Source organism: Trachemys scripta, chromosome 4 (genome assembly GCF_013100865.1).
Source record: "Trachemys scripta elegans isolate TJP31775 chromosome 4, CAS_Tse_1.0, whole genome shotgun sequence".
NCBI classification, from domain to species: domain Eukaryota; kingdom Metazoa; phylum Chordata; order Testudines; family Emydidae; genus Trachemys; species Trachemys scripta.
Window position 1 is genome coordinate 63896705 of NC_048301.1, and position 16743 is coordinate 63913447.

Below are 16743 nucleotides of genomic sequence, written 5' to 3' on the forward strand. Positions count from 1 at the left end.
ACAAAATAGAGGGGTTTTCCCAGGGCATATATAGTCTCTCTCTTGTCTTATTGGAAACCCCTCTCTCTCCCTGTGTAGAATCCAGCTACAAAATGGAGTTTTGGAGTCACATGGGCAAGTCACATGTCCATGCATGACTCGGTTTTCTACAGGATGTTCCCAGGAAAGCTCAGATGTGGATTGGCATCTATCAAGGTTCATTGTTAGCCAAGTACTCCCAATTACTTGAATAACCCCTTCACACTATGTTGACCAAATCTGCCTTAGGTGCTTTCGACAGCAAACTCTTTAAATACAAGCATAGAGCCAATGCTCATAACTTCAGATATAAAAATGATACATGCATACAGATAGGATGAATACATGCAGAAGAACATAACCTTTGCAATGATATGTTACATAGCATATTTAGCATAAAATATATTCCAGTTATGTCATATTTACACTCAGAACAGGGCCAGCTCTAGCTTTTTTGCCGCTCCAAGCCAAAAAAAAATCAGGGCGGCCAGAATGGCAAAGCAAAAAAAAACCAAGAACCTGCGGCGCGGCCAGAGCCAGGGTGCAGGGGGACTCCCTGCGCTGCAGACTTGCCCCGGCTAGTGAGGGGAAGGGGGAGGGAGTAGGGGGAGAGAGAGAAGGGGGGTGGCCAGGGCTTCAGCGGGGCGCTCGCCACGCAGCCCCGACCGCTGCCTGCCGGGAGGGCTCCGTGCTGCTCCAGTCGGTGGGGAGGGAAGGACGCGGGCTGCCCTGCCGGGCTTGCTACAGACCTGCCATCAGTTGGGGCAGACGGAGTGCGCAGCCCACTCCCAGCAGGGCGCTCCCCTCCTCCGCGCCACTGCCCCCTACAGGGCAGCCAGATCGGCGAACAAAAAAAAAAGCGTCCGTGCCGCCCTAAGATTGGGCGGAATGCCGCCCCGTAGAATCTGCCGCCCCAAGCACGAGCTTGCTTATCTGGTACCTGGAGCCGGCTCTGACTCATAAGCATATTTCTATAAAGCATTATGGGGTGCAATGTCACAAGATCATCTAGTCTTGCCTGTATATCACAGGCCAGCCAGCAAGCCAGTAACCAGAACCAGACCAAAGTATTAAAGTCCTCAGGAAACTAAATTATTGTCTGCCACAGGCAGAGAACAGGAGGGACCAAGATGCATCAATGCCTGAGGCCCCTGCAATGGCAGGGAATTAATATATGAGATAATCCTACCAAGTGACCTGTGCCTAATGCTGCAGAGGAAAGTGATTAGTTGAAAATGATCAGCCTATGAGGCATGATTAATCCCACTTACACTCATGGGCTGGGACAATAATCCACAAATGCCGTGTTTAGAGTCTCCATGAATTTTACTGCTTTCCCTAAAATCTAAGTTTTCATTGAAAAAAATTAAATTTCTAGTTGTACTAACTGTGAAGAAAACTTGCAGCCTTTAACTTGAGGCACTATTCTTCTATGATTAGAGGAAACAGACCAAAACAATATCACTAAGGGCCAAATCTTTTCCTGTGCAGAACTAATTTAAACAGGGGTCCTGCACATAGGCTAGGGGAACAGAATCCTTCCCCTGGGCTGCTGAAGGTGAGCAGAACCAATCCATGGCTACTGCAAGTGCTACATATGGGGCTAGAAGTGACCAGTAAATTTGCATAGTAATGTATCCATTGGTTGTACCTCCTTGTTCTGTACCCAAGAAACCTTCCACGCTACCACATAGGGCATTTCCACCAAGCTTGGAGTTACCACTGCACAAGGAATGGAAACAACACCATGTGATTTAGGTGATCAAACATGTAGTGTGAATTAATTAATACTTAGAGTGACCAGTTCATGAACAAACCATAGATTAAAATTTGTTTGCACCAACTAATCATCAAAAAGTTTAGTATCATCTGGCAAAGTTTGCAGATGATTCTAAACTGCTAAAGATAGTTAAGTCCAAAGCAGACTGAAGAACTTCAAAAAGATCTCACAAAACTAAGTGATTGGGCAACAAAATGGCAAATGAAATTTAATGTGGATAAATGTAAAGTAATGCACATTGGAAAAAATAATCCCAACTATACATACAATATGATGGGGGCTAATTTAGCTACAACAAGTCAGGAAAAAGATCTTGGAGTCATCGTGGATAGTTCTCTGAAAATGTCCACGCAGTGTGCAGAGGCGGTCAAAAAAGCAAACAGGATGTTAGGAATCATTAAAAAGGGGATAGAGAATAAGACTGAGAATATATTATTGCCCTTATATAAATCGATGGTACGCCCTCATCTCAAATACTGCGTACAGATGTGGTCTCCTCATCTCAAAAAAGATATACTGGCACTAGAAAAGGTTCAGAAAAGGGCAACTGAAATGATTAAAGAACAGGAGTACTTGTGGCATTTTAGAGACTAACAGATTTATTAGAGCATAAGCTTTCGTGGACTACAGCCCACTTCTTCGGATGCATATAGAGTGGAATAAATATTGAGGATATATATATACACACATACAGAGAGCATAAACAGGTGGGAGTTGTCTTACCAATTAAGTTAATTGGCCTCTGAGAGTTGGTAAGACAACTCCGACCTGTTTATGCTCTCTGTATGTGTGTATATATATCTCCTCAATATTTATTCCACTCTATATGCATCTGAAGAAGTGGGCTGTAGTCCACGAAAGCTTATGCTCTAATAAATTTGTTAGTCTCTAAGGTGCCACAAGTACTCCTGTTTTTTTTGCGGATACAGACTAACACGGCTGCTACTCTGAAACCTGTTAAAATGATTAAGGGTTTGGAACGGGTCCCATATGAGGAGAGATTAAAGAGGCTAGGACTCTTCAGCTTGGAAAAGAGGAGACTAAAGGGGGATATGATAGAGGTATATAAAATCATGAGTGATGTGGAGAAAGTGGATAAGGAAAAGTTATTTACTTATTCCCATAATACAAGAACTAGGGATCATCAAATGAAATTAATAGGCAGCAGATTTAAAACAAATAAAAGGAAGTTCTTCTTCACGCAGCACACAGTCAACTTGTGGAACTCCTTACCTGAGGAGGTTGTGAAGGCTAGGACTATAACAGAGTTTAAAAGAGAACTGGATAAATTCATGGTGGTTAAGTCCATTAATGGCTATTAACCAGGACGGGTAAGGAATGGTGTCCCTAGCCTCTGTCTGTCAGAAGGTGGAGATGGATGGCAGGAGAGAGATCACTTGATCATTGCCTGTTAGGTTCACTCCCTCTGGGGCACCTGGTATTGGCCACTGTCAGTAGACAGGATACTGGGCTAGATGGACCTTTTTTATGTTCTTATGTAAAAAATGCAGTAGTGAACAAATTTGTAAAATTCATGCCTTGTTCAAGGATAATTTGCAAAAAGAAAATAAAAGGGGGTGGGGAATGTACTGAATCAGTTGTTTTCAACTAATAATTCAAGAAGGTGTAGTTGTAAATCTGATTGTTTATTTACTGTAGTATGTAAAGACTGTAATTGACTATGAAGTATAAGGTGATATATTTGTATGAAAGACACTAAACAATAAATTAGACTGTGTTATTGTAATGAATGGAGGTAGGAATATCTAATGGGTAGGTTAGGGGAGTGGGAGTCAGGACTTCTGGGTTCTATTTCCAGTTCTGCTATTGACTGGGTCAAATCCTACTTGCCTTACTCACACGAGAAAATCCATTGAGTTTAGTTCAATCTGTCGTGTGAATTAGTGGGACCAATACTGGAATGCTGTGTCCAATTCTGGTGTCCACACTTCAAAAAGGATGTTAAAAAATTGGAAGCATTCAGAAAAGAGCTACAAGAATGACTGTCAAGTATCAGAGGGGTAGCCGTGTTAGTCTGAATCTGTAAAAAGCAACAGAGGGTCCTGTGGCACCTTTGAGACTAACAGAAGTACTGGGAGCATAAGCTTTCGTAGGTAAGAACCTCACTTCTTCAGACTTGCATCTGAAGAAGTGAGGTTCTTACCCACGAAAGCTTATGCTCCCTATACTTCTGTTAGTCTCAAAGGTGCCACAGGACCCTCTGTTGCTTTTTACAAGAATGACTGAAGTCTGGAAAACATACTGTATAATGGGAGGCTTAAGAAGCTTAGTCTGCTTAGTTTATCCAGGAGAAGGTTAAGAGGTGACTTGATCACAGTCTACAAGAACCCCCGGGGAAGAGATTTAATCTAGTAAAAAAAGGTGTAATGAGATCCAATGGTTGGAAGCTGAAGCTAGACAAATTCAGAGTAGAAATAAGGCATAAATTTTGAAAAGTGAGGGCAACTAACCATTGCAGCAACTTACCTAAGGGTATGGTGGATTCTTGAAGTCTCTAAATTAAGACTGGATGTTTTTCTAACATATATGGTATAGCTCATAAAGAAGATACGAGATCCCAAACTGCTCTTGTAGATGATCATAATGGTCCCTTCTGACCTTAACATCTAATGTATGGAAAGTGTTTTGAGATTCTCGGATAAAAAGTGCTGCAGAAGGGTAAAGTATTATTACTTGTATTGTTGTATTGTTATTACTTTCCAGTAAAAAAGAGTGACTCAAATTAGATCAACTCAGACTTCAATTCATACCAAATATCTATCTGGGCATTTGATCCAAAATATTTCTGCAGTGATAGTGTAAAGAAGCAGCCACTCAGTCCCTTATCCAAGGTTTCATCTTTGCCTTAAGTTCAAATTTTACTTCAATTCTTTCATTTCAGTCATTTGTGAAAATCTCTTCAAGGCCCTGGACAAAAGAAGCCATCTTATCAACACTGGGATCTCACCACAGTGATGTGTCATCATGTATAAATAAATGGTCAAACCCTATGGAAAGGGGGCACTCATCAGGATCACTTTGCAGGGAGAAGAATCCATCCGAACTCTTTGGCCCATGACAAGAGACCAGATTATTACTTAGCTTAACCTCACATATTCCTTGTGGGGAAGAAGGTATGGGAATTCTGGCTGGTCCCCAAAGTCATAAAGACATCCTGTTAGACTTTGGGAGCTGTGTATGACCTTTGGCTGGAAGCATGAAATCTGTCTTGGTAACAGGAATTTTTTTCTGTGACTAGATTATCTGTAAAATAACCCTGCTCTGTAGCTGAAGTATATACACACTTTCTTTTACTACTGCTATCAGTGTTTATCTCATTAGAGATGGTAGACAATGGGATATTTCTTTTCGGACCAACAAATGATTTTTACATATATAAGACACAAACTTTGGAGCTAAAAAGATTTGCTCAAACCTTTTTCGTCTGAAAATATGGTGGTCCAGGGTAAAGGAATTACTGCCTACCAAGTACCCTTCTTGAGAATGAAAAGGGCTACCTTTTCTGCATATCTCCTAATTAAAATGGATAGGTGGAATTAGGCTCAGCAGCCTAATATAACACCAGACACAAGATTTCCAGGAAGACTAACATCTTGGCATGTAGCTGGAATGACTGCATTTCTACTTATGGGTCTCTTTAATCAAATGGGCTTCATACAGAGATTCTAAATTGTTATGCTAATAGTGCCTTGTATGGTTTCATGTCTGATCTTGAGTAATGTTTTACCATAACCTCCACCAATAATGTAAAACAGAGAAAGGTATTTAAGAGACAGAGGCTAAGGCAGGTGAGTCATAAACTTGATTCAATCTCAGGTATTTAGGGAGTATATATTTCCTGGCTGGGAACCACCTTCCTATTAATATGGTACAAGGAGCTCTATGAAAGGTTTTTCAAAGTATCATCAGGTGTTATTTTGGGCTGTGCTCAGTTATTTTGTATCCAAACAGCCTGATGTGGGCAGATTTACTTTACAAGGTTATATTATACCAGGAATGGAATTTGAGTTGGGTAGGATCCAAGTTCCAGTATATTTCTATTCAGACCCAAACTTCTGCTTATAATAGAGATGGGAGACACCAGGTGACAAGCTATATCCTCTTAAGGAATTCCAAGAGCCAAAGACTGTGGGGCTACATAGCATTTTATGCCAAATGTATTAAAGTACCCCCATCCCACTCATTCTTGTCTGTTCTCTCCTAGGACTTCATGCTTCCCAGAATGATGATATATAAATGACTATAAACTTACACAAGTTTAGGGAATACTGCTTGTTTGAAATGTCAATTACACAAGGTTAATTCTATGCTAAGGGAACTTTCCTTCCCTACCCTCCAATTCTATTGTTATTTCAGCCATCAAGACTCACTTCAGATGGACAAGGCTAACAAGTTTAATAAATTTCAACGTGTTACTATGGTGAATCATTAAAGCCCTTCTGGTCAATAACAAATTTCAATATGAGAATACACCTCTGGCATATTTTTATTATGAGAACAGTTTCTTAAGCAGCTCAATTAGACAGAGGAAAAGTGCACTAGGTTGGAAGTCCTACTCAATTTAGCATGCTGAAACATTCTGTGGCAGGGAGATCCATAACTCCAATAGCACGAGGTCGCTGTAATTCAGGATTTAGGCAATTTAGTAGATCATTGGTGGGGGAAACTTGCTCAGCACCCACCTACACTATATCTGACTTAAAAGAATTTTATTAGCCTCTTGCAGTCATGAATACCAAAGTTACTCACATACACAATAAACAGCTAAAGTTCATAAAAGTATACAGGACTCTTGTGTAGGATACTTATCAGGAGAGATAGCCCCAATATACAAAAATGCAGGGGTGAAATCCTGGCCCCACTGGAGTCAGTGGGAGTTTTGCCATTGACTTCAGTTGGGCCAGGGTTGCACCCCAGGTCTGTATACAGAACTACACTTCCCCAAATTTCAGGGATGTTCAGAGCAGAAATAATGATTTAGTCCAATACAGAGATAAGATCTAGGTGCAAAATTTAAATCCAGATCTGGATCCAAAATTCTTCATAATTCAGGGTTGTTAGGACTGAATCAAAACCTTCGATCCAATCTCTAATCATAACAGACTACAATATGTTGTACTAGTAATATACATATAAAATCAAATTGTGCTTTATTTTGGTGTGTAAAGTCAAATGATGGGAACTTTCAGCTTAAGTTCATCTCATGCTGCAAAGGGCCTGATTTGTTTCTGTCACTGGACAATGAAGCGAGTTAGTATCCACAAGGAGCTTCTGTCACAGTAAACAGTAAAGGTATAATTTCTGATACATATTTGTTATTTGAAAAACAAATGTCAACCAACAAATTTATGTCAGGTGTGCTTGTAGGATAGCACTGTGAATGCCATGGTCACTTATCAATGGCTAGTCCCAAACTGTGCTACTTCAGCTGGGATGTTTCTGACTACCCAGTCCTACCAGTTCAAGAAACTGCCCTTGTTTATCATTTATAGCAGGCACCGGTGATTTCAGATGTGCCCCGGAAGGCCATGTGCTGGCTGCTACTGTGACCAGCTGTACCTATTCAGTTCCGGGAAGTGGGCAGGCGGAAGCCCACCCACTGCTAAAGGATCCCCCCCGCAGGGGAGGATCTACAGGACCTGAAACCCAACTGATTTTGGGGGACAACTAATGAAATAACAGGGACAGGAGTGTGGTCAGAGGGTCAAAAGAAGGGAACCTGACGGGGACACCAAGCAGAGAACCCCGAATAGCGCCCACTGCTCCTCGAAGGCGTCTGGACTCCGCCCAGAGGAACTCTGCCCGGATACGTGAATGGACAGAGGATCGGAAACAGGCCCCAGTGACCAGCTGTAGCGGGGTGGTCACCCCGCTCCTGCCCTGAAGGACTTAAAACAACCCTGGGAGAGGGCTCCGGCGGGGGAAAACCTAGGCTGATTGGGGGAAGCAGCCTCAGGTGGGGCCCTGACCCAATCAGGCAACAGCTGGCCCTATAAGAGGGCTGAGGGCCAGCAATTGAGAGACATTCTCTCCCTAGCTTTCTGAGAGAGAAGGACCTGGCTGCCTGCGAGCTGAGAAGGATACCGAGGGTGGAGTGAGTGCTGGGGAAGGGCAGAGGGAGCTGGAAGCTCCAGCCTAGCAAAACCCCAGGTTGCAGGCCTAGTTAAAAGCCTACAAAAGGGTAGTGGGGCTGCAGAGAGGCAGCCCAGAGATAGGCAAAGGCAGCAGGTCTTAACTCCATTGCTGATGATGAGTGGTTTACAGACTGCAGTCTTCCCCAGGGAGCGGGGGCTACATGATAACTGGCAGTAGCCACTGAGGCAAGATGGGGCTAGAGGGTTGGGGGGTTCCCCTGGGAGGGGAGATCCAGAGACAGTGGGTTGCTGCTGGGGGCAGAACCCTGAAGTGGAGGGACACTGGGGTCCAGGAGGGACATGGGGGCCAGCGGCGGGCAAGCCACCAGCCTGTAAAGGCACTCTGGGCTGGAAAGAACTAATTCCCAAGATGACCAGCAGGAGGCACTGCGCCAGTGAGTTGTCGCCCCACCACACCAGCCCAAAGGAATCTGGAGTGTTTTTGAGAATTCTTAAGACACCAGCTGCAGTGAACTGAGCAGAAACAAGAATCTCATTCCAGAAATAGAAATGACAAATAAGAGACCAAGTGGGTTATAAAGTTGTTTAGAGAAGTGAGGTCAGAGGTAAGCAATTGTGTTCTTTGCTTAGAGCACTGGAAAAGATCACATCTGTCTATTCTGCCAGATCTAGACACAGGTTTTGTACAAGTATAATTATTTTGGTTAGGGGTGTAATTTTTTACAAAGTGGTTATACCAATACAACACCTGGTGTTATACTGGTATAGAGGTGCCTTATTCTCCTCCCCAAACAGGAATAGTTGTACCAGTATAAAGATCCTTTATACTGACATAATTGCATCTATTCCAGGGTAGTTGTACTGCTTTAACTATATTGGTATAGCTAAAACAGTAAAATTTTTATGTGTAGACAAAGACTTAGGGCACGTCTTCACTACCCGCCAAATCGATTTATTGGGGATCGACTTATCGCATCTAGTGAAGACGCGATAAAATCGATCACCGATGGCTCTTCCGTCGACTCTGGAAATCCACCGCGGCAAGAGGCGGAAGCGGAGTTGATGGCAGCGCGGCAGTGGTCGACTCGCCGCCATCCTCACAGCCAGGTAAGTCGACCTAAAATACGCCACTTCAGCTACGCTATTCACGTAGCTGAAGTTGCATATCTTAGGTCGACCCCACCCTGTAGTGTAGACCTAGCCTAAATTATTGTCTGTAGGCTTATTAATTTTCTGGATGTTTGAGGCCTTGCCTCTAGGTGGCAGATCAAGAATAATATTTCACACACTTCTTTTGATAGTCTATTCCCAGAATGTTTGAACACAATTCTTAGACCATTATATACATTTAAACTTTCTTGGCAGGACTGATAGTTTGCCTTGGAATCTGAGTGTCATGAAGGTGAAAGCAGTGTGTGTGTAACATTATATTGTTTTATAGCAGGGTAAAATACTGAATGTAGATGACAGCTAAGTATAGCTCAATAGGAGGACATTTAAAAATCTCACCACTTAGATTATTATGTGGAATTACTACTGGAATTAGTCTAGTGCAACTGATTCTTCTGCAGAATAAGAACAAATCTAGAATCAGAGGGGTAGCCATGTTAGTCTGGATCTGTAAAAGCAGCAAAGAGTCCTGTGGCACCTTATAGACTAACAGACGTATTGGAGCATGAGCTTTCCTGGGTGAATACCCACTTCTCATGCATCCAACGAAGTGGGTATTCACCCACGAAAGCTCATGCTCCAATACGTCTGTTAGTCTATAAGGTGCCACAGGACTCTTTGCTGCTTTTAAGAAATCTAGAGTAACTTTAATGACTACATTGAAGTTACTCTGGATATCACTATAACTGAGATCAGAACCTAGCTTCTCAGCTCTAACATTAATGTATGTCATTTTCTACCACCATAGCTCTCAACTCTTCAAGACCCAAACCGACTGACACAGGCCTTTTTTATATATGACTAAGACCCAAAATGAGGGCTATAATGGAGGTGGAAGCATGAATTGATAGGGTGCTCTTGTCTTTAGTGGTGTAATGTTTTCTATGACCTGGTTTCAAGATTTTGCCTTTCTGATGTCAATAACTGACAAATAAAGAGGGAGTCAACTAGTTCTCTATGGGACAGAGGAAAATGTGAACCTCAGTTGAAGCTCAGTTTTACCTACTGTATCTTCAGGATGGCTAAATGCCGTATAGCTTTAATGTTGGATATGGTGTGTAGATATAGTGGTCCAAACTCATCTGGAATGAATTTGGCCCAGTATTTCTGGCAACCTTTTCAGGCAACTGTACCAGTTCACCTAAAAAAGCTCAGCTGTATCACTCAGTAGCATCCTATGCATCATTTGTGCACACTCATATCTTCAAATGAGCTTGTGCTGCTCCAGAACTAGTCTTACATGAGGGCTTGGAGTATCCCTGGCTTCATAATAGGTGGACAGCAGGAACACAAGGTCCATCACAGAGGTTCCTCATTAAGGACCAAAGTCTGCCTTCTCCTCTGTGTCATGGAAAGCTTCAGATGCAGCGGAACCAGTGGCTATCCAGGAGGACAGAGTTTATGGAGGTCACTAAGGGATCTGCACTCACTCTATGTGGAGCTCATTTCTGTGGGGATATCCCCTTTCTTCTTGTGAGCAGGGTTTGGGTGGGAACAGGAATGAGTCAGGTAAGAATTAGGAGTGGGACTAAATAATCCACCCCTACAGAGTTTCACCAGGCGGCTTGATTCTCTGCAGCTGGAGAGTGGTTATGACCAGAATGGTTGCAACTAGACAGCTTTTGAATGACTCAGTGCAGGAGAGATCATTTTGGTTTCAGGCAGGGAAAGGGAGCCTAGAGAACCAGTCACAAAAACTGTAAATACTAGTACCAGTGTAGGTGTTAGTGGCTAAGAACCATAAACTCAGAGTTGTTTGCTGTTTTCATTCCTATGCTGATATTTCAAGAAAAGTGGTTAAAGGGAAAGAATAATGTAACTTAAAGCTTATTAAATAGAGGGAAAGGAGCACAGAATTCCTGTGAATGAATAGGTAGTCCTCAGCTGCTGCTTGCACATACATACTGGTAACAGGAGTTTCAATTAAACATTCTAATTAGAGCTTAGCACAACGTTACTCCAATTTTATGAGCATATCAGCCACATTGCCAAGAGCCACACACATTTTAGTTAAGAGGACATAAAAGCATGTTGAGTAACTATTATTAAAGAGCCACAAGTGGCTTCTGAACAGGGGAGGTTCTATGTATTTTGCCGCCACAAACATGGCAGTCAGGCGGCTTTTGCCGGCGCGCCTGCAGGAGGTCTGCTGGTAACACGGATTCGGCGGTATGCCTGCGGGTGATCTGCCGGTCCCAAGGCTTCGGTGTACCTGTCGCTGAATTGCCGCTGAATCCGCGGGACCGGCGGACCTCCCGCAGGCATGCCACCGAAGGCTCCCTGACTGCTGCCCCCACAGCAACCGGCAGGCCTCCCCCCATGGCTTGCCGCCCCAGGCACGCGCTTGGTACGCTGGTGCCTGGAGCCACCCCTGCTTCTGAACAGGGAAATAAATGACACTTCAAAGAGATTTAGGTCTTTAAAAACTTTATTCAATGGGCTGTCCTGAGAATTGAAATCTTGAGTTTTAAAATGTAACACTTAGCTCCCTGGAAGCCTGATCGTGTCAGGGTATGAGTATCTTTCTCTACTGGGAGTGAAAATGCTTGGTACCTTGCATGATTGGGCTCATGATTAGTCTAATTTTTTTTACTTCTCTATACACTGGAAGAGCATCCTCTTTAGGGCTGAAATGCATTTGACAGGCCCAAAGTAGGCTTTATTTTTCCGTCCCATAAAAGCCCTACTCAGCTCACTATAGAGCAAATGGCCTGGCACTTTCTTTTTATTTCTGGCAAAGCATTTAATACCAACCAGTCACTTTTAGGAAGTCAAATTAAGTTACATTCTTTTTCTCATTCTTACTTTGTTAGCAACCTGCACCCTACAGTATAATTTATGCTCTGTCATCAAAAGCAACACCCACTATGGAAGAAGAGCATTTCAAGTCTGCAGCAGTAGGTTTCCATAAACCAGAGCCCTGACAATCCTTTCCATTCAACCCAATGACACCCGCTGTGTCAGCACTGTAAGGACACTGGGCAGGATTGTGAAATCTGTTCCTTATTGTTGTTGCTGTAAAGTCTACAGCCAGATAACAAGACTAAGAGCTAATTCACAGGCCTGTTTCTCAAGAGCTATTCAGTAATTCCCCGCCCCATCTTATGAATGTACTCACTCAGTGAAGCATCTTTTACCAGTAATCTTGGCCTATCTCCAGCTGCATTTCTCTCTCTTAGTGATTTTTCTTATCCTCTGTTTGTGGTCTGTAATCCTGGTTATCTTGTACACAGAGCCACAGCAAGAAAATAGGTTTTCCCTAAATGTTAACAGTCCAATTAAAATAAATTAATACAAATAATTAAAAGGCCCAGGGTCACTGTGAAATAATCAGATTGAAGAGGAGAGAAGTCTAAACAACTTCTCCTTCCCCCTATCAAAAGGAAATACATAAAAACTTGCAAGATAAAGGTGAAATTGTGCAAAAGATGTGAGCAGGATCCCCAGTTGAGTTGTCACATCTCATTCTCAGTGGGATCCTGCAGTCTATTTTATTGGGATTTATTAAGGTTATTTTTATGCTCACAATACAGACCATCCAAGGCTTGGTAATATTGAACAGATACCATCTGCAGTGTCTCTGTAGCCAGTGTATAAACACAAAGCTGCAGACTCCCAGACTCCAGCCTTCTTGCTTTTCAAGGGAGGGAGGAGGAGTAAGTGTGCATGAGGGGGAAATCCACATAATAAAATGAAAGAGAAGAGAAGCTGGAAGAAGTAATTGCACTATAGGATTACCTTGTGTATGCACAATTGAGACACAAGGTACAATCTAGCTGACCCCACCCCCATCCCACATCTAGTATCAACACAATAGACTTTTAATGTGCACAAAACATATTCTTGACAAGCTATTTGGGCAAGGCTTTTTCTCCCAATAACTATGCTAAAGGTAACAGTTTCAGATCATGTGACGGGGATCCCAGAGAGCCACGCTGAGGTTACTGAATTAGGGTGAACTGCAAAGAATGGGGTAGACAATCCCCAAAGCTGGTGAATATTCCAATACTTAGATTTACCAAGCCAGCATAAAATAGCTTCTATAATACCTTACTAGTTACCCAGAAGCTAACAACAGAGTTCCCTTAAAGCAACGCAGCCTTAGGCCCCCACCCAGACAGCCAAGTCAAATATGATGAGGATTACTAAAAATCTTATTCATCATATAAGAAAGTTCTACCAATCCCAAAAGATCAGACTCATTACCTCCCAGGTTAATGAATATTTCAGATCTTACCCAAATACATGCTTACAGACAATCCTTATTATCGAAACTAAAATTTTATTAAAAAGAAAAGAGAAAGAGTACTGGTTAAAAGAATAGTATACATACCGACATGAATACAGTTCTGAGATCAGATTCATAGTAGAGATGGTGAGCTTTGTAGTTGCAAAGAGTTATTTCAGAATTAATCCATAGGTTATAGTCCAATGTTCATATTCAGGGTGATCCAGATAGTACTGGAGATCTCAGCCTTACGACTTAAGCTTCCCCTGCATGAAGCATCAAGCAGATCTGAGATAAAAAGGATCAGGACCCAAGGGTTTTTATACAGTTTCAGGCCTTCTTTTGACACTCGGAGTCCTTAGGCAAACAATAGGCAATCATGGAGACTTCAAAGTAGACGTATTTTCCAAGCATCACCGGTAATTAGCTCCAGGGGTTAACATAAGGCAATTGCCTGTTTTCCACCATTCACAGGTGATTTGCTATACATTTCAAAGAGGGATGAATACAGTGATATCACTATTTTTACAGTTCATTTAGATGTTAGGAACGCCTTTTGATCTCTGAATTAACAGAATACAGCATAGATAGGGACTGCTCGATTACATTGTTAACCTCTAACAATATATATGTAAACACACAAAACCACAAACATTATCTACTAATATGTCCCTAAAGGTTGAATCTGGGTCAATTAGCCTGAAAGCTGCTTAACCCTTTCTGGCCTTGAGTCACAGACCATTTTTTATCCTATCCCATGGAGGACATGCAAAGAGCAGCCCAGGCTAGAAGGGGATAGAAAAGTGTTGTTCATGCTTTAAGCAACGTTTTATGGCACAGGAATTATTCAAATTCCTTCTGTATTAATAGTGACCAATTGCTGTATAGCAAGTTGTCATTCACTCTCTAAGCAAGTTTCTTAAGAAGAAAACATCCTATGATTTTAGTGATCCCTGTGTGACATGAGTGCTGGACTATAAGATCTTGCACACATTAAGGATTTTCTGAAATCCTCCCACCATCCCTCTAGCATCAGTGCAGCTCCACCAGTGATAGCAGTGTAAATGGGATGCCAGTGTTTTAACCATCATATCATCTAGATTTGCTCACAGCACAGTTTGATGTCATGGTGGCAAAAATGCCTGCTTACACAATGCTTACACCTTTGCTAACACCGGTGGAGCTCTAGGGCTAGAGGAACAGTCAGAAATTTTGAAAAATTCTCACTGCTCATCCACACACATAAGTTGTACCACTTGAACTATTCCAGTATAGTCAAAGTGGTACAACATTCCCCCCTGCTCACCTCCTAGCGTGGACACAGTTATACTGGTATAAAGGTGTTTGCATTGGTTACATTATTCCTTACTGGATTATGCTTAAGTCCTTGCCCCATTACACCATTCATAATGTGATTAAAGAACTGAGATTTATGTAGTAACAATTTAGAATCAGAGTCTTGGAAGTGTAAGGCTGGAAGGGACTTCAAGAGGTCATTTAGTCCAGCCCTCGGCACTGAGGCTGGACCAAGTATACTACTATATACTATACTGAGGTGAGCCATTTGGGCATCTGGCATACTGCAGTGAGAATATGGATCTTGTACAGTATATTCATGCAGTTATAATAAATTTGTGCAAATGTTCTAAAGACCTTGGAGACGGGGTACAAATCTTACCTCTTCCTCTGTAACCAAGGAGGGCCCTACCTGGAATGGAATTTAATCAAAGCACTTCCACTGGGTAGAAAAGGGCAAGATTTGAGGAGGGCCTAGATCACACCACCTGCATATCACTTGGAGCCCTGTTCTGTAGGGATTACTCCTTGAGGGAGGTTTGGGGGACAGGACAGGGGACACTAGGGTTTGGGCTTTCAGATCTTCTGCTATGCAGACTCTACCAGTCATTAATTATCTCTAGAAAGCATAAGCAATTGCAGCTTCAGAACTTTGTTCCCAACCTGAGGCCTTGAGGGTAGATTCCTTTCTCCTTCATCTGTGGAAATCCTCTGTATAAAGCTTGGCTACACGCTGCAGGAATTTGCTCTTGGACCACTGCAGTGAGCGAAAGTGCAATTAAATTAAAGAATCCCTTTATAGCCATCTTTCTTCCTCCATCATATCCTCTCTTCCCCTTCTCTGTCATAAAACACTACCTAGGGGAGCACAGTTCAGCACCTGGTGGCACCAGCAGAACCAAGAAGAGAAGCATCAGTGAGTTAATTTAAAATCTAAAGACTGGCTTCAAGATAGATAGCTATATAAATTGAATATAACCATAATGTATATTTGGGCTTTTTTTTTTTACATCTGATAGCAATACCCTTGGTTTATACTTACCAACTAAGTATGACATCATCTATGGAAGTGAAAGTCACCCCATAACATAAAGATAATATATTCCTTTGGAGTCCAGGTTTAAAGCTCAATGCTTAATCTCAAATTCTATGTTAGTGATAGTGAGTCCAGAGTCTAGCTTCAGTAAATAGGATGTAGAACTCAACCAAAGCCACCTGGAACATACCATATTTGACGGACATGTCAGGTCAGAATTGGCTTTAGATTTTGTAAGAAGGTTTAAAAAAAATTAAGATCAATAGATTTGTTTCCATGATTTATTAAAATTTCAGCCGAAACATCTAAAATATATGTTAACACATGCCCTTGGAATCCAAACCTTTGGTTTATTGTGTTAGTGTATCAGAATTGCAATGTGAAAGTGACTAGAAGTTGACTGTAAAAAGAAGTGAACTAACTAGCTTGTTTTCCCTCTCCAAGCTGAGTGATACGCAAAGGGATAGTGAAAAAATAAGAGCTTTTTCAGTGTTAATACTGAAAAATGTTAATAATTAATATTATTATATAATAATAATTAATGTTAATAAAATAATAATGTTGTGGTTAATGCACTGCACTGAGGGTCAGGAAGTCCGAGTTCACTTTTCACTTCTTCCACAGACTTCCTATGTGACTGTGGGCACCTAATTTTGCACATTTTTTTCATAAATCATCGCTAATTTTAATTTTTATTCTTGGATGCCCATTTTGAGACCATGTGGGCCTGATTCTCTGTTGTTCCATTCCTATACTTTGATCAGAAAAATGGTGGGAGAGATGCTTTAAGTAACTTTTGCACTTCTTCTATTCTTGGGGCAACTAGAGGCTCTGAGCTGCTGTAATTTATATTTTGGCTTGAATAGACTCCTAGAAGACTTTAGTAGATGAGAATACCTCACAATGTATTCTGGTCATACCCCTCCCAAGTGTGTGGGACACTTGGACATTGCATGCAAAACATTACCACATAATTTCTGCTTGATTTTTTGTCTCCTTGCTGAGTTTAGCAACTGAAGATTGCAGGGAGGGACACTGTTTTTTGCTCCCTCAATTTAGGTGAGGAACTAGAGAGAACACTGTCTTGAAAATGCAGAAT

At 42.0% G+C, this 16743-nt stretch overlaps 1 protein-coding gene across 2 annotated transcripts in view; it reads left to right on the forward strand.

Annotated features, from left to right (window-relative positions):
• The window catches only part of HEATR4 (HEAT repeat containing 4), a 56314-nt gene extending 50078 nt beyond the window's left edge, over positions 1–6236 (forward strand). The window contains exon 17 of one of the 2 annotated variants that reach the window (XM_034769596.1): positions 6024–6236. In XM_034769596.1, the coding sequence (XP_034625487.1) occupies positions 6024–6059 (36 nt within the window). In that variant the 3' untranslated portion in view covers positions 6060–6236. The other variant, XM_034769595.1, reaches the window with a different exon arrangement.
• The last annotated feature ends 10507 nt before the right edge of the window (positions 6237–16743 follow it).